Raw genomic sequence first — 20844 nt, forward strand, 5'->3', positions numbered from 1 at the left:
TTCTACAACACACACAAACTCAGCCATTCCATCTGTAGTCTTGGGGCCCTGGCAAATTTGGTGTAATTGTCATCGCAGAAGACATCAGTATTCCAGCTTAGTAGTGGATTGAAAGAAGTTATTACATTTTTATACTAGGGCATAACTGCCATCCCTAAGCACAGAGCAGTCTAGGGGCGCCCGGGTGGCTCAGTCAGTTGAGCATCTGACTTCAGCTCAGGTCATGATCTCATGTTTCGTGAGTTCGAGCCCCGCGATGGGCTCAGTGCTGACAGCTCAGAGCCTGGAGCTTGCTTCAGATTCTGTGTCTCCCTCTCCCTCTGCCCCTCCCCTGATCGCACTCTGTCTCTCTCTCTCTCAATAATAAATAAACGTTAAGAAAAAAGAAAAAAGAATGGAACCATCTAAATGGCTGCCATCCCAGCCTATTTTCCATTTCCTTAAGCTACGGAGAGAAGTGTTGGTGTGGATCGTTGGGGATATTTCCCTCAGTCCTGGGAGAATGCCCCTAGAAATACATAGCCTTCTGGGTTACTTTCCCAAGGCTGCTGTAACAAATCACCATAAACCCGGTGGCTTAAAACAACAAAATTTATTCTCTTGCATTTCTGGAGGCCAAAAGTTTGAAATGAAGGTATTGGCAGAAACTCACTTCCTCAAAAGGCTTCAGGGAAGAATCCTCCCTTGCTTCTTCCAGCTTCTGGTACCTCCAGGCATTCCAAGGCCTGTGGCTGCATAACCGTGATCTCTGCCTCTGTCTTCCTATCACTGTCTCCTGTGTGTGTGTTCTCTTCATCTGTGTCTTATGAAGACACTTGTCATAGGATTTAAGGTAATTTAGATAATCCAGCATGATCTCATCTCAAGGTTCTTAACTTAATGACATCTTCAAAGACCTTTATTTAAATAAAATCACATTCACAGCTTTTGGAGGTTAGGACAGGGCCAGATCTTTTGGGGGGGCGGGGCATCATTCTACCTGCTATACCCCCTAACTGGCACTTACATATGCAGGCTCCTCCCACTACTCATGGAGTGATTCCCTGTCTGTGTGGAGGCTGAAATATTGGTCATTAAATAGGTAAGGAGAGTTAGAATTGACACCACTTACCACCTCTTATTTCTACGTTCGAGGCACAGTAGTGTTTTATGTTTTAAAGACCTATTGAGTGTTTTTGGTCAATAGCCTGATGTATCTACAAAAGCAAATCAGTAACGGCTGTCCTCCATTGCTTTTAAAGACAAGTAGTATCCTGGTTAAGAAACAACCGCTCCACTGAACCACTAAACCACAACTGGATAAGTGTCCACTTCCAGCTGTCATGTTTTCAAAGGGACTTTAACAAACTAGCGAGTACCCTGGGCGGACCCTGTACCCTGGGTCGACTCCCCAGGAAGACAACGGAAAGAACCAGAGACAAAAAGAAGACAGGAGAGAAACCACCCATCCTCTCTTTAATTCAGGGTGGCTGCCATGTTTGGAGGGAGTGACTGTGATCTGTGTCACACGGCAAGGTCAAGGTAACGAAAGGAAGGCATTCAGCTGTTGGGAAGCTGATGAGCTCCCCATCACTGTAGGTGTTTCAGGCAGAAGCTGGTAGGCCAGCTCACAGCCACGTTATAAAGAGGATTCCTATACTTGGGGAGAAGCTAAGATTCTTACCCAACTCAAAGTCCTGTGATTTCTTCAAAGGTAATTCTAAAATCTCAAAGACAGATCATCACGTGACCAAACACTGGTGTGTGTATTTCTCTTCCTCAACTGGGGGATTTGCTCATGTTCTTCCCCTACCTTGATTTCTTCCCTCTTGTCCATATACCACGAAGCTTTGATGATGTGCCCTGAGGCCCAACTATTCCATGAACTTTCCTGGCCATTCCGGGTCACATTATACTGTTCTCTTGTCTCTTTGTCTCCAAAACTTGTCCCTGGCTCCTATTTGGGGGGGATCATACCCCTTGCCATACTCAATATGTACTTTTTTTGCAGTGCTTTCGTATTTTTCTTCTATACGTAAGCTCCATTTTTCTAATTAGACTTACACTCACTGAGGATAACATTGAATTCCCTATGGTGTAGCAGGGTTCTCGCACAGAGAGTCGGGACGCTGAGGCTTTTCTTCCCAGGAAACAACTTTATTCCTGCCGGCACCGCTCCGTTGGGTTCGTACCCGAAGAACTGAGCCCTGAATGCCACATGGCATAGTTTTTTATATATTTTCTGTTTGTCTCCCATAATGGTAACATACAAACATGTAGTCTGATTAACTGGTCGCGTGACACAGGGTCCTGAGGGATGTTGTCACGTACGTGTATAACCAGGTGGCCTTGAGGTGTTTTTTCCTTTTGCTTTCCTTAGGGAGGGGAACCCTACCACAGTGGGAGCTCCCCCAGAATCTAAGACAAATGCCAGGCATATAATAGGGGATCAACGAACATACATAGAATTGAAAAACAGCAGAAACAATGGTGAGAATTCAAATATCTTCCTTCACTTTGTCTTTCACTCTGTAAAACTTGGTTATCTGTTATAAAAAAAAACCCCGAATATGTTTTTCAGCCTCGGGTGGAAGAATGTCGGCTTGCTTCCCCACGTTTCTCCTCTGAAATTGTCTCTTCCCAGGATCCTATGGTGCTTCTTTGCATGAACAGAACCCTTGGTTAACACAAAATACCCTGCCTTCATTTTTGTTGTTGGCAGGGGGTCAGCTCCATCTCACCATGTTGATAGACCAGGAAACAAAAGGACATCTTTTCTGGGACAGAGTTCTTACAAAGAAACCCAAGTATGAAAGGGGTGCCATGACACCCAGGGGAAAGGCAGTAAATCTTTAGTCAAGGGAGACAAAGCTCTTCTCCAACCAGCTTGTAAAAATCTTCCCTGGGCTTCTAGAACTTGTATCTGATTGGCTAGCCACTTGGGACGCTTTTCACTTAACTGCTTTTCTTGTTCTTCCCACTTCCTGACTATCTACATTCTCAGTCATTGACTCCCGACATGGTCTCCTTTTAGTTCAATTCTCCTTTAATTTCCTGAAGATATTTCGACCTCTTTAAAGACCACTTTATATATTTGTCCTTTCTAGTGGTGGCAACACTATGCAGGCAAGTATCTTTCAGTGATCCAATTAATGAATTGCTTACTCCCTCTTGGGGATCGTTGATTTAGATATTAAGTAGATTCAGAACCAACCCTGACCTTTGCAACAGTCCATAAGCACCTGCCTTCTTCGTGTTCTCTCTCCTTTTCCTCTGCAAGGTATATGACTCCCCTGCCTCCTCAGCCCCCACTTCAAACCCTCGTAAGTTAAAAGACAGTTTTTATTTCATGTGTGACCGTTTTAATTCAGGTCACTAAAGCACTTAATTCCTCCCTATGACTGATGTGTCTGTAAGCTAAGGAATAGCCCACAGAGCATTCGTCCATCCTCTTAGTTCACAGTTGGTATTTATAAAAAAAATCAATGGCACGTTATTGATATCTCCAAGTTGCGCACAGTTTATCTATAAAGTGTAATTATAAATGTACTTTGTTTAATAGACGAAGAGCTTGCCCTAACTTTGACAATTGCTTTCCCTCCAATAATCTAATTTAGGAGCTCCAGCCAGTGCCAGGGCAGCGGTTAGACAAATACGCCCACAGATAATTGTTTAGAAAGAGAATGAGGCCATTGACGTGAAGAATTTACCAGCACTATTCCATTTGATTCCCACGTGAATGTATTTCTGGTCTTCACAGTCCAGGATGAGGTTCCTGAATGACTGATCTCTGTGCTGAGGTGTGGCCTCAGTGACCAGTGTGAACCAAGTTCTGAACCAGCCTGCATAGCTTCATGCAAATTGCAAAGCATCATCAATGACGAAACACCTTCAGCTCAGTTTCTAGAACCTAGAAGTTACTTCAGAAATCATCTGGTATAGGGGTTCTCAGTCTTTATTTGTTTTTTTTTTTTAATTTTTATTTATTGAGAGAGAGAGAGAGAGAGAGAGAGAGAGAGGAAGGGGCACAGAAAGAGGGAGACACAGAATCCGAAGCAGGCTCCAGGCTCCGAGCTGTCGGCACAGAGCCCGACGTGGGGCTCGAACTTGGGAACAGTGAGATCATGACCTAGGCCAAAGTGAGATGCTTAACCAACCAAGCCCCCCGGGCGCCCCCTCAGTCTTTATGTGTTTGTGTAAAACATTAGGGTTGGGGGAAGGGATTAGGAGATTTTGAAAAAAACATGAAATAAGCCAGCAAAAATTAGGAAGCAAACACAGCGAGGGTAGGGCAGAGCCCCACGCTGTTTACATAGTGGTGGTGGCCTTGCTGGAGAGACTGTTTGTGTCACTTGACTGATAGATGCTTGAAACAGTGCCCTTTCGGGATCCAGTCATCCAGTGATCATTTTGGGGCCTGGCTTCAGATTACACTTTTTTCTTCTTGTTTGAAATCTTCCTCCTTTGTATGAGCCCTCAGTGACTGCTCAGCTAACGGTGCCAGGTGACTAGGACACCTCCTCAGACACTTTCCTTTTCTGGTACTTGTGCACCAGTCCTTTTCGCTTTTCTTTTCTTTTCTTTTCTTTTCTTTTCTTTTCTCTTCTCTTCTCTTCTCTTCTCTTCTCTTTCCTTCCTTCCTTCCTTCCCCTTCCTTCCTTCCTTCCTTCCTTCCTTCCCCTTCCTTCCTTCCTTCCTTCCTTCCTTCCCCTTCCTTCCTTCTTCCTTCCTTCCTTCCTTCCTTCCCCTTCCTTCCTCTTCCTTCCTTCCTTCCTTCCCCTTCCTTCCTTCCTTCCTTCCTTCCTTCTTTCCTTCCTTCCCCTTCCTTCTCCTTCCTTCCTTCCTCTTCCTTCCTTCCTTCCTTCCTTCCTTCCTTCTTTCCTTCCTTCCCCTTCCTTCCTTCCTTCCTTCCTTCCCCTTCCTTCCTTCCTTCCTTCCTTCCTTCCTTCCTTCCCCTTCTCCTTCCTTCCTTCCTCTTCCTTCCTTCCTTCCTTCCTTCCTTCCTTCCTTCTTTCCTTCCTTCCCCTTCCTTCCTTCCTTCCTTCCTTCCTTCCTTCTTTCCTTCCTTCCTTCCTTCCCCTTCCTTCCTTCCTTCCTTCTTTCCTTCCTTCCTTCCTTCCTTCTTTCCTTCCTTCCCCTTCCTTCTCCTTCCTTCCTTCCCCTTCCTTCCTTCCTTCCTTCCTTCCTTCCTTCTTTCCTTCCTTCCCCTTCCTTCTCCTTCCTTCCTTCCCCTTCCTTCCTTCCTTCCTTCCCCTTCCTTCCTCTTCCTTCCTTCCTTCCTTCCTTCCCCTTCCTTCCTTCCTTCCTTCCTTCCTTCCTTCCTTCCTTCTTTCCTTCCTTCCCCTTCCTTCTTCCTTCCTTCCCCTTCCTTCCTTCCTTCCTTCCTTCCTTCTTTCCTTCCTTCCCCTTCCTTCCTTCCTTCCTTCCTTTCCTCCTTCCCCTTCCTTCCTTCCTTCCTTCCCCTTCCTTCCTTCTTTCCTTCCTTCCCCTTCCTTCCTTCCTTCCTTCCTTCCTTCCCCTTCCTTCCTTCCTTCCTTCCTTCTTTCCTTCCTTCCCCTTCCTTCCTTCCTTCCTTCTTTCCTTCCTTCCTTCCTTCCTTCCCCTTCCTTCCTTCCTTCCTTCCTTCTTTCCTTCCTTCCCCTTCCTTCCTTCCTTCCTTCCTTCCCCTTCCTTCCTTCCTTCCTTCCTTCCTTCTTTCCTTCCTTCCTTCCTTCCCCTTCCTTCCTTCCTTCCTTCCTTCTTTCCTTCCTTCCCCTTCCTTCCTTCCTTCCTTCCTTCCTTCCTTCTTTCCTTCCTTCCCCTTCCTTCCTTCCTTCCTTCCTTCCTTCCTTCCTTCCCCTTCCTTCCTTCCTTCCTTTCCTTTCCTTTCTGAGGATCATCCAGAGCTTTAGGACTTTCAGTTCATCTCATGGCCCTTCCATTGGCTGCCCGTGGCCTGTCGCTTTTTTAACTTTTTCATTTATTACTGAATGTCAGTGACAGTTAATCGATGTTGTGATCTGGATGGGAAAAAAAAAATTGTCTCCGATTTGCCATTTGTTTAAATGGTTTCCATGTCTCTTGTCTCGTGTTCATTTTGTCAGTACATTCTAGATCACCATTTATCAAAATATAGGAATGCTTATAAACAAATGGGAGACTCCCAAACCCCAAATACCACTCATTCCTGGGATTGGGTTATACACTGAGGATTCCAATACCAAACTGTCTAGTCACGGAGGAATTTCTGTTTATATAAATCCACCTAATACCACTAAATGTCTTTGCATTTTCTAAACTGTGTCCCTAGCTGCTACTTTTATACTTTATTACCGTGGATTTTTTTTTTTTTTTCCCTTCTCGGTGCTCAAGAGTTGCTAATAGCTTTCTCCAGGCCTCGGGGCGGTGTCTCAGTCTTGCAGCAGGGCAGATCAGCAATGACAGCAATGGCCTTTTACTTCCACCAAGAAAGCAGACACAGTCCTAGGCTCTGAGTGCCGTTACTCCATTCCACTATATCCTAGAGTTTGGGGGCTCATTCTACCCATACCTCGTAGGAGGGACACCGAATAATCTGGAAAGTTGCAGAGGATGGTCAGCTTCGCAGAGTATATGGAAACTTGAAGGAATGCCACATAGCCCAAGGCTGCTGGCCCCGGGGGAGGAAAAAGGTGTCTTCCAACAATTAAAGGACTTAAGGAATTTGATATATTCTAAGTAGCTACTGGGATACATCTGACACCCATGGAGGGGTTGGTGAGTTCTAGAGAGGGATTTTTTTTTTCTTTTTAGAGAGGCAAATTTTTGCTCTGTATATGGACTGTCCCCCCTAGTAGTTAGAGCTCTCCGAAGCAGGATGATCTATTTTATAAGGTAATAAAGGCCTGTTTCATTTAGGGACCTTCTCTCAAGGCTCCCTTTCCACACCAAGAATCTATGGCTCAATGTTTCGTCTTTCTCAAGGTTAAAGTCCCGATGTGGGGCACACTGCCATGGACTGTAAGATGAATTCTTTTTGATAATATGAAGTCCCATTACTATTGTTGTAAAAGTGTGACTCATGCAGCCATCCAGGAGAGGCTCTGGAGTCAAGTCTTGTCCTTGGAGTAAGAAGAAACTGTGACATTGTCAGCACAGCCTGCCAAGGGATATGGTTATCCATTGCCTTTCCAGTGCAGTACATGGTTTATCAAGGTCACCTTGGATAACCATCTTTTATAAAGCCAGTGTGCATTTAAAGGAGAATTAGAACAGTGGCACACCAGGGACTCCATTGTTCTGGTAGGTTATTTCATGCAGACAATTTTCCGTTTCCAAACAGGTTGTACCCCAAGGGCTGTTCTTAAGACTATTGGATTTTTAGTGCAGGCGACCGTATACATATGACCTCTAACGACCTTCTTTGCTTGCAGACAGCGCCGACTCACTTTGCTCTGGAATGCATCCCTGTTGTCAGCCACCGAAGTTTCAGAATTTGAAAGTTAGGTCGAAGAACTTCTGTACAAGTGTCGGGCGTGACCACAAAGTGTCGGGGGAAAGGAAGCAGGGATTAAGGACAGAGATGGAGATTTTGGGTTTTCTTGGCACTTCTCACCACTGCGTTGGTAGGCCACCTGCATGTCTAAAAGTCATCTTGGGCCTCTATTGCACCCCAAATCACAGGAAAGACAGAAAAGATGGTTCCTAAGCCACCGTAGGGGTCTACTGAGGAAGTGTAAGATTTTCATCCCCACTCCTACCCACCCCCCCATATACACCCAAGGAGGAAATCTACTTCCCTTCTCTTTCTCCAAATTGCAAAAACGCCAGGGCCGGAAGTGCCGAGGGCTGGGACACTCAGTAACAGATGGACTCAGCTAACAAGCCCTCTCCCTGACATTTGGAAGGAAAAATCGTTTACCTTTCAAGCCTTAATGATCTTTGATCATTTCTTCTCAGTTCATGTCTTAAAAACATGATACATCATACAGGTTTATAAGATGTAAACTGGAAATAAGAAACCTTGCATAAATAATGTTCATGGCATTTTTTTATTTTTAAAAATTCGTTTAAGTCTACTTTGAGAGAGACGGGGACAGCACAAGTGGGGGAGGGGCAGAGACAGAGGGTGAGAGAGAGGATCCCAAGCAGGCTCCACACTGTCAGCTCAGAGCCCAAGGCAGGGCTTGAACCCACGAAGCCATGAGATTATGACCTGAGCCAAAACCAAGAGTCAGACACTCAACCAACTGAGCCACCCAGGTGCCCATTAATCATAATTTTTCTTTTTTTTTTTTTAAAGTATTTATTTTTGAGAGAGAAAGAGAAAGAGGGGACAGGGGAGGGGAAGAGGGAGAGGGAGAGAGGACAGAAAAATCCCAGGCAGGCTCTGCACCATCAGCTCAGAGCCCAAGGTGAGGCTCAAACCCACGAACCGTGAGATCATGACCTGAGCCGAAACCACGAACAGGACACTTGACCAACTGAACCATCCAAGCACCCCATTAGTCATATTTTTAAAAGCCTACCTAGTTCTTTCTTTAGAGCCCAGACTGCTTTTTTGCTTTTTTTGGCCAATTATCTCATAATCTGTGTCTATTCATATAGGCTTTATTTAGTCTAAAGCAAAGTTGGAAAATACCAACAGCAGTGTTTACGCTAATATTATGTTAAGGATCTGGTGTACTCGTATGGGCAAGTGCCAGGGAATTCAAATCTCTCTCAGAAAAACAGGAAAGGAAAGAAAAAAGAATTGGGGCTGGAAGCTAGAACCTGCCGGTTTTGTTTACCTGTTCCATTCATTTAGTGTCCACCATTTTGGCACTCAGTAAAGTCAAAGAAAAAAAATTTTTTTTTCCAACGGTTATCTATTTTTGGGACAGAGAGAGACAGAGCATGAACGGGGGAGGGGCAGAGAGAGAGGGAGACACAGAATGGGAAACAGGCTCCAGGCTCGGAGCCATCAGCCCAGAGCCTGACGCGGGGCTCGAACTCACAGACCGCGAGATCGTGACCTGGCTGAAGTCGGAGGCTTAACCGACTGCGCCACCCAGGCGCCCCTTGTCAAAGAAAATTTTTAATCAGAGCCTTGGAAAAACCTATTCGCAATGGTCCTAAAGAGATTTTTAAACCCAATTTCCTGGGGCTCTTCTATTTGCTTAGTTGCATTCCAAGGAAGTCATGATGATGGGGGGGGGAAGGGGAAGATGCGTGGCCACAATGTAGCAAAATAGGAACAGAAACTAGAGTCAGCACCATTTCTTGGTTTGTTTCTTTTTTGGTGTAACTGGCAAGTTACTTACATGTCACACACTTCAGCTTCCTCATCTGTTCAATGAAAACAAACAAAGGGCACCTGGGTGGCTCAGTCAGTCGCGCATCAGACTACGGCTCCGGTCATGCTCTTGCGGTCTGTGAGTTCAAGCTCTGCGTCGGGCTCTGTGCTGACAGCTCGGAGCCTGGAGCCTGCTTCAGATTCTGTGTCTCCCTCTCTCTCTGCCCCTCCTCTGCTCATATTCTGTGTCTCTCTCTCTGTCAAAAATAAATAAACGCTAAAACAGAATTTTTTTAAATTTTTTTTTCAACGTTTATTTATTTTTGGGACAGAGGGAGACAGAGCATGAACGGGGGAGGGGCAGAGAGACAGGGAGACACAGAATCGGAAACAGGCTCCAGGCTCCGAGCCATCAGCCCAGAGCCTGACGCGGGGCTCGAACTCACGGACCGTGAGATCGTGACCTGGCTGAAGTCAAACGCTTAACCGACTGCGCCACCCAGGCGCCCCAACAGAATTTTTTTTAAAATGAAAACGAACAAAGCAACCCTGGGGATTTGTGTGGATTAAATAACATAATGTATATAAGGCCCCCAAGTACAGTGCCGGGCAGATGGTAAATGCTCAAAACTTGTCAGAAAGCAAAGAAAAAAAGATCCTCCCAAAAGCCAACTGCCCAAAACAAAGCAAAACCCTCTGCTTTATTAGCACAGAATCCTCTGTGCTGAAACTCTGTTTCTGAAAGAGATTTTATAGTATCGATCTGGTGGCTTGCTTTTTTTTTTTTTTTTTTTTTTTTTTTTTAAGCTAGGGTTCTTCTAACAATATTATAAGGAAATTGATGTGTCAGAGACGTAAAAATGGAGCTGGGACTGGGTGGGGTGGAGAAGTGGGCAAATCTCTACCCCACCTGCCTTCCTTCCGTCCCTCCCATGGAAGGCTCTCAGGCACCTGCCACTTTCTAGAACACAGTCTGAAAACCAAAGATCTGGTCCAGTCCCACGATTTCACCCATAAAGGCATGGCCCAGAAATGTCAAGTTGTTTTTTCAGTGCTAAGACCGGAGCGACAGCTGCATTCCTATCACTTTTCAGTATAGCACAGGGAGGAGGAATGGAGAGGACCCAAACACGTGGGGAGATTTGACAAAACTCCTGTCAAAGTTCAAAATATGTGAACTTTTTTTTTTTTTCCTCTAGTGGATGATAATCTTTCGGGTGGCCCGTTTCCGTTTTCGTGTTTATTTTTGGACTGTTTTTCATGCCACTTAAAGCATTTCCTGTGTGGTTCCAGTACCTTCTATCAGCCTCGGGACGAATAGCAGCTGTGTATGTTTCCATGAAATTTGACTAGAAACCACTTCACCCCCTTCTGCACTCTCTACCTTAGTCTTCTGTGTTCTCTTTTGATGCTAAATCAAATGCTATGATCTAAGTGTTTTCACATTCAGTGCATTTTACTTCAACCTTCTGACCAGAGTGTTCTTTCGGGCACATTAGCACAGGACAGAAATGTAAACACGAAGCTGACCCACTGAAAGCTTGAAGCCCATGTATTTTCTTTTGGAGATAAGGCTGTGCTCCTACAGACAACCTTGGACTTAATTTGGAAAAGAAAAAAGATATAACACAGTTTACGACTCTGCTGTGCCATGTTTCCAAATGCAGCTAGTTTCCTGTTAGGTTACTCATGTGTCTTTATGCTCTTGCGGGACGCTTGACGTCTTTTCCTTTACTTCCCAAAATGAAGAACGTTGAAGGGGGGTGGGGGAGGGTGCAGGATTTTTATTTTTATTTTTAAGTAGGCTTCACGGCCAGCGCAGAGCCCAACGCGGGGCCTGAACTCAGGACCCTGAGATCAAGACTCAGATGCTTCGTTCACTGAGCCACCAGGGGACTCCGTGGGGTTCTTAATCCTCATGAGAGATGACCCAGGGTCACCTCGAGCACACTTCCGGTTACTTGTGCCGTCTGCGTCCCCTGGACTGGTGACCCCACGAGAGCAGCAGCGTGTTTTTAAAGCTCTCTTAAAGGTCTCCTCCACACCTAGCTTACTACCTAGCTCAGAGCTGGTGCTCGAAAAACATTTACGGAATGATTCCAAGAGACATCCTAGATGTTAATCGGGAAAGTTAAAAACTCCATCATTTAGACACCTATATGAGAGGAAAATCCATAGTGTGATAGTATTCTACTGGTTTGAAATATATATATGATTAAATAAAAGAGTACTGTTAAAATGAAACAAAAAGACCCCTTGTAGGAACTATAGCTTTCAATTTCTAGGTCAGGGGAGCTGGACTGGAATGAATGCAGTAACAAATGCATGTAAAAATAGTAACTAATATTGTGGCACCTGGGTGGCTCAGTCGGTTAAGTGTCAGACCGCGGCTCGGGTCGTGATTCAAGCCCTGTGGGTTCAAGCCCGGCGTAGGGCTCTGTGCTGACAGCTCAGAGCCTGGAGCCTGCTTTGGATTCTGTGTCTCCCTCTCTCTCTCTGCCTCTCCCCCAATTGTCTCTCAAAAATGAATAAAAGTTAACAAATTAAAAAAAAATAGTAGCTAATATTGACTGAGCATGTACTATATTCCAGATATGATGCTGAGAGCTCTCTGTCGCGTATCTCGTGCAATCCTCACAATAGTCCTATGAGGCCGGCTATTGTTATCCTCATTTTCCAGCTATGGATTAAATGGCTGGCCCACAGCGGTGGTGGGATTTGAACCCAGGCGGTACAGCTGGAGAGCCCACATAACTGCCAATGCCCGATTGAATGAATGAAATGCATATGGAGGGAAACATGCTCTCACCACAGTAAAAACGCTACAGACTCCCCAGTTCTCGGTTCTTCTGACGAGAGTTGAAGGCTCTGATGTCCTACCTTCTCTGAGTTTTAGAGAAAGTTGGGGGGAAAGATAAGAAAAAGCCATTAGAGTGTTCACTGCTTTTCTTCTTGTCCCGATCTGACAGAGCAACTTCTAAATCTCTAATTTATAGTCTATATAATTCATGGTCTAATTTAATTTTTTTTTTTCGTTTTTTTTTTTTATTTTTATTTTTGGGACAGAGAGAGACAGAGCATGAACGGGGGAGGGGCAGAGAGAGAGGGAGACACAGAATCGGAAACAGGCTCCAGGCTCCGAGCCATCAGCCCAGAGCCCGACGCGGGGCTCGAACTCACGGACCGCGAGATCGTGACCTGGCTGAAGTCGGACGCTTAACCGACTGCGCCACCAAGGCGCCCCTGGTCTAATTTAATTTTACTAACAATTTACATCTCTGGGGATTTCCCGGATAGTCCCCGATGGTTTTTACCACCCAGCGCGAGGATGTTAAAGGCCAACGTTATTCCCACCAGGATGGATGGTAAACTGAGGCATAAGGAGGCCAAGTCACTTGCCCAAGGTCATGTCAGTCACCAGAGGGGGCAGTCAGCCCTGGCCTTCTGAATCCCAGCTCAGTCCCCCGCCCTCGGGCGGCAGGGTGTCAAGTCCATTGCTTAGTCTCCAGTCTCATGAAAACGAAGATCAGCTGTCTTGTTCTCTTTTAGGTCTGTGGATGGCTCCTGGAAGATCGTGATTTTCTCCGGAGGAAATACTGTTGCCCTGGGCTGCTTTCCTGCCATACCGTCTCCCGAGCTGACCATGAGCCAGCCAGACCCTGCCTGTCCCCCTGACCCCAGCTCTGCACCCCTGTGTGTGGTGTGTGGCCAAGCCCACTCCCCTGAGGAAAACCACTTCTACACCTACGCGGAAGATGTGGACGATGACCTCGTGTGCCACATCTGCCTGCAGGCTTTGCTGGACCCTCTGGACACTCCCTGTGGACACACCTATTGCACGCTCTGCCTCACCAGCTTCCTGGTGGAGAAGGACTTCTGCCCCGTGGATCGTAAGCCTGTGGTGCTGCAGCATTGCAAGAAGTCCAGCATCCTGGTCAACAAGCTTCTCAACAAGCTGCTGGTGACCTGCCCGTTCCCGGAGTACTGCACCGAGGTCCTGCAGCGCTGTGATCTCGAGCAGCACTTTCAGACAAGGTAGGGCCTCCCTGGTTGGCCGGCTCCGAGCCGCCCGCCCTCCCGGGGACAGCTGGCCTCCCCTGCCTCCCAAGAGCAGGGCCGTCCTCGGGGCCGGGTGCTCCGCGAGATGCCGTTTCTCTGTCTTCTTTTTTTGCAGCCAGGGCAAGCATCCGCTCAAAGGAAACCTCTTAGGTGTTTGTAACCGTGGTTCAGTGTGAGAGAACAGCCCGTGATAGAGTTGGGGTGTGTAGGTGTGTGTGTGTGGTGGGGGGGTGGGGGGGGACTGTTTTCTCGTGGTAACCTATGCATGACATTCGCCATTTTAACCAGTTTTAAGAGTACTGTTCAGTGGCATTTAAGTGCATTCACACAGTTGTGCGGCCATCACCACAATCCATTACCAGAACTTTGCTCACCTTCCAGAATCCAAACCATACCTATTAACCCCAGATTCGCCATTCCCTCCTGTCCGGCCCCTGATGACCACCATGCTGCTTTCTGTCTCAATGAATCTGACTGCTCTGGGAGCCTAAGAGAAGAGGAATCGTACAATATTTGTCCTTTTGTGGACTGGCTTGTTTCATATGGGTGCGTTCTCAAGTGTCAGATCCTGGAAAGGTCTGATGAGCAGCTTTCTCTGAGCTTTTCTCTGAGGAAATCCTCAGAGATTTCCTGATGGGCATTGCTTACCTTTTCACATCAGAAAAAAAATGTCTCCCAGTTTGGTCCATGATTCTTAAGATTTCTTCTGTATGGGAATTGACAAAGCCCACTGTTCTTTAAGGAGATGTGAGGTATTGCCAACTGACTTTTAAAAGGAGAAACATACAGGGCCGCCTGGGTGGCTCAGTCGGTTAAGCGTCCGACTTGGGCTCGGGTCATGATCTCCCAGTTCGTGAGTTCGAGCCCCGCATCAGGCTCTGTGCTGCCAGCTCGGAGCCTGGAGCCTGCTTCAGAGTCTGTGTCTCCCTCTCTCTCTCTGCCCCTCCCCTGCTCATGCGCGCGCTCTCTCTCTCTCTCTCTCTCTCTCTCTCTCAAAAATGAATAAACATTGAAAAAAATAAGAATATAAAGGAGAAATGTAGAAAACTTCTGTCTTCCAGAGAATTTCTGCTAAATTTTCAGCCAGGGTACACACCGGTGGCAGAGCGATGGTGTGACTGCCCCTGCTGGTGGCGAGCAGCAGGTCCACTCCACTTATCTGCCTCTCATTGTGTCCACTTACATTGTCACATTCCTGGGCATTCCTGTGCGGATGGCCTCAGGGCAGCCCCGGGTCTTGCTCCGCAATGAGGTGCTCAGAACATTTCAGGTGGTTACGGGAGGATGAACAGTAATACCACAATTATTTTGTACGAGGAAATTTGGAAGCTGGTGTTTATCTTGGTTCCTTGGTCATGACGAGGGCAAGAGGTAGGTGCCGGTGTTTTTTTCGAAAGGTCACATACTTGAGGTTGTGAATCTGAGTGTTTTTCAGGACAGGCAGATTCTCTAACATAGAAGTTTGCATCGAGGGGGGCGCCTGGGTGGCTCAGTCGGTTAAGTGTTCGACTTCAGCTCAGATCATGATCTCGCGGTTTGTGAGTTCGAGCCCCGTGTCGGGCTCTATGCTGACAGCTCAGAGCCTGGAGCCCACTTCTGATTCTGTGTCTCCCTCTCTCTCTGCCCCTCCCTGCTCCCACTCTCTCTCTCTCTCTCTCAAAAATAAATAAACATTAAAAAAAAAAAGTTTGCATCCAGGGCAATGGCCTGGGTGTGATGCTTAGCACTTGGTTTCCATGCTAATTGTGTCAGCGAACTCACTTTTCTTCCCAACACGTTGAGTGAAAGACCTCTAACTCGGGTTTGCGGGTTGCCTCTGACCCTCTGTTGTTGCCATCTATTGTTGTTGCCTCTGTGGTTGGCATCTGAACTAGGGTGCCCTTCTCATTGCCCAGAAGGAGGTGTGGCCAGAGGAGAAGAGGGTGAGGGGGTCTATTTGTGACCTTTGCTGGAAGTTTGACCCGGGGAGGAGAGGCCCTGTCTGGAGGGAAGGGGTCTGGGGTAGGTCAAAGTGAGGCAGAGGCTGACAGATGCTGGCACAGAGCCAGGGGCCAAGGCTGGGGGCATACTGGCTGAGGGAGGTGAGAAGCGGTGGAGAAAAGGGAGAGCTCCCTGTACACATCACATTCCCATGCTCCCGACATTTGCACCCCCTACCTTTGTGTTTGAGAGCTGTATGGGTTTCCTATCGCGGCTGTAACAAGTGATCACCAACCCAGGGGCTTCAAGCCACGCGAATGTCTTATCTTAAGGTTCTGAGAGCCAGAAGTCCAGTGAGAGGTGCATTGGACTGACATCAGGTCAGAGAGGGCCAATTCTCTCTGGTTCTAGGAGAGAACCCCCTCCCTTGCCTTGCCTAGCTTCTGGAGGTTGCCTGCCTTCCCTGACCTGTGGCCTCATTCCCTACCTTCAAAGCCAGCAGTGTGGAATCTTCCAGTCTCTCTGCCTGCCTGTCTCTGCCTTTTGTCTCTTTCTCTCTCTCTCTGTCTCTTTCTTTCTGTCAATCTCTTTGTCTCTCTCTCTCTCTCTCTCTGTCTCTCTCTCCCTTTCTCTCTCCCCCCTCTCCCTCTTTCTCTCTCTTTCTTTCTCTTTCTTTCTTTCTCCCTTTCCCTCTCTCTCCCTCTTTCTTGCTTGCTTGCTTTCTGCCTCTCTCTCTCTCTCTCCCCATCTCCTCTTTCTGTCTGTCTGTCTGCCTCTCGCTCCTCTGCTTCCATCATCACCTCTCTGTGGCTTTGGCCTTCCTGCCTCCCTCTTCCAAGGACACTTGGCGACTACATTGGGCCCAGTTGGATAATCTACAATCATTTCTTCACCTGAAGATCCTTAAGTTAGTCAAATCTACAAAGTCCCTTTCGCCATGTTAAGGTAACATGTCCCCGGGTTCTGAGGATTGGGAGACGGCCGTCTGTGGGGAGAGGCCTTGTTCTGGCCCCCACGGGGGCTCCACAGGGGAGGGGTAAGAGAGTGGAGAGAGAAGGAAGGAAATGGAGGTGGTCTCTTGAAGGAACATGAAAACACAGCAGCTCTTCCTCACCTCCTCATCAAGAACTGGTTTGGGGCCAAGAGTACCCCCAAAACTCGGGGTGAGATGGCGTACAGATGGGAGGGTGAGTTCATAACGGAAGTGGGGCAGCAGAAGGGCTGGGAAGGGGCAGTTGGGTCCTACGGGGCCTCCGGGAGCCCCTCAGCTGCCCAGACTGGGAATGGCCTTCACCTGCCCACACAGGCCGTGTGGCCCCCACACCACAAGAAGCCCAGGAAAAGGTCTGGACGAACCCTAAGCCGATAATGCTATGCAGGTTGGAAAACAACAGGAGGAAAGAACGCAAAACTAATTGAAATCACCTCTTCACACGGAGGCCTCAGAGTTTTTCACAGGCAGCCATCTGCAGCTCCCTGGGGAGAGGAAAACTCCCATGTGAGGGAGGTGAGGGCCTCAACACCCGTTCTTGATCTTCCCCCACACGTCGGCTCCCTAAGTAGGTTGAAACCAACGTTTCCAAAAATATGTTGTATATATTAGTCATCAAATGCTTAATATACACTTCCGCCCCTCCCGCCCTCTGGCCGTCTGATTGGCAAGGATTCGAAACTTGGAGCTAATCCAGGACTTGACTCTGGAGCCCTGTTAGGCGTTGGGCCAGCAACTGGGCTAGTGGACTATCTCTTCCTCTCCTCAGAAGGGATATTAAGATTAAGTCATTACTACTCTGGAGTCCTCCCCACCCCCCCCTTTTGAAATTTTTTTTAATGTTTATTTATTTTTGAGAGAGACAGACAGAGTGCGAGCCGGGGAGGGGCAGAGAGAGAGGGAGACCAGAATCGGAAGCAGGCCCCAGGCTCTGAGCTGGCAGCACAGAGCCCCACGCGGGGCTCAAACTCACGAACCGTGAGATCATGACCTGCGCCGCAATGGGACGCTTAACCCGCTGAGCCACCCAGGCGCCCCTGGAGTCCCTTTAATTGGGAAAAACCAAGAGGTGACCAGGAAGCAAATGTTTTCCTTATATTCCCATAGGAGACCTCCAGGTTGGTGGCTGTAGCTGCTTCACACATTGGTCCTAGAAGATAGCTTTGTTTATCAATTTTGCATCTCAATTTCAAGATTTCACATGCACTGAGTTTTAAAAAATATTATTTGGCCTGTGGCGTTGTAATGAATATGAACGAGGCAGGCTCAGATCCTACCTCGTACGGAGAACTTAACTATAAATCTGGTTGAGGATTGCCGTATGACAGATGTGGACCCACACATTCCCTTCCAGCGGGTCCCAGTACGCTAACAGTCCCAGGCTTCATGGGCGAATCGAGACTTAGGTTTCTCTACCTACAAAATGGGCATTTATTTCAATTAGCTCCTTGAACACAAAGCTCTTCAGAAATGAGTCAATTTAGAATGTCACCATTGTCCCTCCAGAAAAGAAGATATGGTAGAGAAATACTTCCAAATACTTCCCCTCCCACCCCGTCCCCCTCCCCCCCACCCAAGCTGAGGTCTCTGTTCATGACCTGTCCAGAGGACCACTAATAATAGCAGATGACCTGAGTCAGGAATGCAGGCAGGCAGCATCATGTCTTTAAACAAACGCTGCCTGTTTTCTCCAAAATTCGTGTCCTTTGTAAACAATATTATCCAGCCGCTTCAGACCCCGAGTTGAATGTAAACCCTTAAGTAAAACATTTCAGATTGACTGTGGTTGTACACGATTGCCTGCACCAGTAACTCCTTGGACAGCTGTTCCTGACTTCAGACGAGAGGGTTCTTCCATGAGAGTAAGCCTGAACCTGTGAGCTAATGTCTGGAATCTTCGGGCTAATTCTGTTGACCTCTGTCCTCTTAGACGCTTGCAGACTCCCCTCGCATGGGTCTACTGCAAAGAATTCCCCCGCAGGTGATAGAGGCTTATGTTGAGTCAAGAGACAGCCTTCCTAACCAAGGACATTGACCGTGGATGTGGTAGAGGTGGTGCAGGGGCCAGTCCACTGCGTCTCTCTTGACCTGGATCAGTGACGGGGTGTGTGGGAATATAGCTGTTACTTCCTTGATGCTCCGTGGGTGTTGTCTTAGGCTCCAGACCACATCTTCCTTGTGTAATAATATCGTCATCTGCATGCATCATATTTATCAACGATCCACTGTAGGACAGGCCCGGAATGAGAGAAAAATCTATACACACCGTGATTTCTGCCTCTGAGGAAATGACCCTTTAAGAGTAGAGAAGTCGAAACCACACACACACACACACACACACACACACACACACACATTGAATTGTTTCATGGGATAAGTGCCTCTGGCCTTTAGCTTCCTTCTTATGGAAGATAGTAACAATGGGAGATAAGAAAGCTGACCCTACTGGCAGGAACAAACAGATCACTGTTCGATGTTTTGAAAACAGCCCTGCATGAAAATGCATATTTGGCCCAAGACTCACCTGACTGAAGGCTCCCTGGGTTTGTTGTTGTTGCTTTTGTTGTCGTTTTTGATTAAATGTGCACTCAGAGTCCTGGAGTTTCTTCTCCAAAGACCGACCCTGCAGGTTCTCTTGACCTTTCCTCCTCTCAGGTGGCTCTTTCCTGTAGTTCGCCCGTGGAGCATGCGCACAGTGGCTGTCTGTAGTGTCCAGAAGATGGTGCTGCTGGAGGGAAGGTCTAGGGGAGTCTTACCCTACGGAAAGATGGGGAGGTTACGAGTCTCGTTGGTCATGTCAGCCATGCTTGACCTAGTCACCATAACTGTTTTGACATTCATTCTTCAAGTGACATTCCAGTCTTGAACCCAACTGTTGCCTGGCTCCTACCTGGCTGAGAGCTGCTCTCTTCACTCTCCCGGGCATGGAAGAAATGAGGCAATTGTCCTGCATTGCTCCCTGAGGGAGCCATTGCTTTTACATTATGCTCCGAGAAATCTGCTAAAGAAACAACATTCTCCTGGGCGCTCGTGCCCAGAAATCTTCTTTACATATTTCCTTTATTCCTGGACATTTATTATCTCTCTGTACAAACGCTTGACCCCTCCCATGGCTCTTGGCACGTTTGAAGTCCTGAGATCCTTTTGTTTTGTTTTGCTGCTTTGCCTCTGATCAAGAAAGGTTGGTCCCAAAGTTGACTCTGTAACCATGTTGAATTTTATGTCATTCAGTATTTATTGAGCATCTATTGTGTTCTAGGCACTGTGGTGAGGCTATAATAGAGAACAAGACCAGTAGACTTCTGCCTTCAAGCAGTTCCTGGTTTAGGGAAGAGAAAAGAGACAAGAAAACAGGAGCTTATGGGTGATATCTGAGATGACATTTAAGGATAACTTAGCTGGGCAAAGGGGACAAGGATTAGGGGTAGGGCTATTTACTGGCAAGGTAGCTACAGAATATGGCCATTTGAAGGTGAGATTTCATCTGCAGGGGGTTGTATTAGGATTGTAGCTGATGGCAGGTATCAGAAAATTGAAGTTACATTGGTTTCACTTTGTAAAAGTTTTATTTTTCTTATATAACAGAAAGTATGGGTGTAGGAAGTCCATGATTTGTATGATGTTATCATGATGCCATCAATAATCCAGGCTCTTTCGGCTTTGTGGATTAGCTTTCAGCCTCAACTTGTCACCTCTTGGTTCCCAAACGGCTGCCCAATCGCCAACATCACATCCAAGTTCCAGGCAGAAATAACCAGCTAGGAAGAACCAGGCAGGGAGGGCAAATTGACAATATGCATACTGAGACTTTTCCTTTAAACAGCTTTCTGGGATGCCTCACCCGGTAATTTCTGCTTATGCCTCATTAGCCAGTATTGCGTTGTATGGCCACCCATCTGTGAGACAGGCTAAAGTGCATTACCACCGTGAGCTAAATGTAGGCTCCGTGAAAAGGAAGAAGAGAAGGTGAGATACTGGATAGGCAACCAGCAGTTTTTGCAGTAGTGACATAGACAACCACAAAAAATAATTCCTTTGTTTTTATACTGCATTCCTTTCCATTAATGGATTTTATTCTCTTGAAATGCAAGGAGGTAAAAGGGCAGACATCCTTCTTTTGTCATAGAGACTTGGAGGAACAATCTGACATGTCCAAGGTTATCAGAAGTACAATCTTGCACACTACGAAACCCACAGCATTTATTATTTTCCAGGCTGTTCAGGAGCTGTGATCTATACAGCAGATCCCGGGCACTCCAGAAAAGCGTGTCCCAGGACTCTGTGAAACTCCATATTCAGGAACAGACCGTAACGTTTCATGCCCCTAATAGTGCAGAAGGGAAGAAAGGATGAGAAGAACAAAGCCTCTGGGAGGTGGGCGCTGAGCTGCCAGCAAGGCTCATTCACTGCTATTAGTGGTTATTAATAACAATTTTTATAACAATAGCTAACGCTCATTGAGCCCTTTGTTCTTTATAGGCATTATCTCATTCCACCTTCATAACAGCACTATGAGTTAAGCACTCTTGTTATTGTCTTTCTTTTACAGAGGAAGATACAGCGGTTCAGAGAGGTTGAACAACATGCCCAGTGTCACACAGCCATCATGTGGCAGAGCTAGGGTTCAAAGTCATCTGTTGGACTCCAGGAACTAAATGCCAAA

At 47.0% G+C, this 20844-nt stretch overlaps 1 protein-coding gene across 5 annotated transcripts in view; it reads left to right on the forward strand.

Annotated features, from left to right (window-relative positions):
• LNX1 (ligand of numb-protein X 1) overlaps positions 1-20844 on the forward strand; it is a 183124-nt gene that overhangs the window by 65279 nt on the left and 97001 nt on the right. For 4 of the 5 annotated variants that reach the window (XM_047854865.1, XM_047854864.1, XM_047854866.1 and 1 more), the window contains one exon: positions 12761-13246. In XM_047854865.1, the coding sequence (XP_047710821.1) occupies positions 12855-13246 (392 nt within the window). In that variant the 5' untranslated portion in view covers positions 12761-12854. Of the gene's footprint in view, positions 1-12741; positions 13247-20844 lie in introns of all 5 variants that reach the window. The other variant, XM_047854868.1, reaches the window with a different exon arrangement.

Source organism: Prionailurus viverrinus, chromosome B1 (genome assembly GCF_022837055.1).
Source record: "Prionailurus viverrinus isolate Anna chromosome B1, UM_Priviv_1.0, whole genome shotgun sequence".
In the NCBI taxonomy this organism is placed as follows: domain Eukaryota; kingdom Metazoa; phylum Chordata; class Mammalia; order Carnivora; family Felidae; genus Prionailurus; species Prionailurus viverrinus.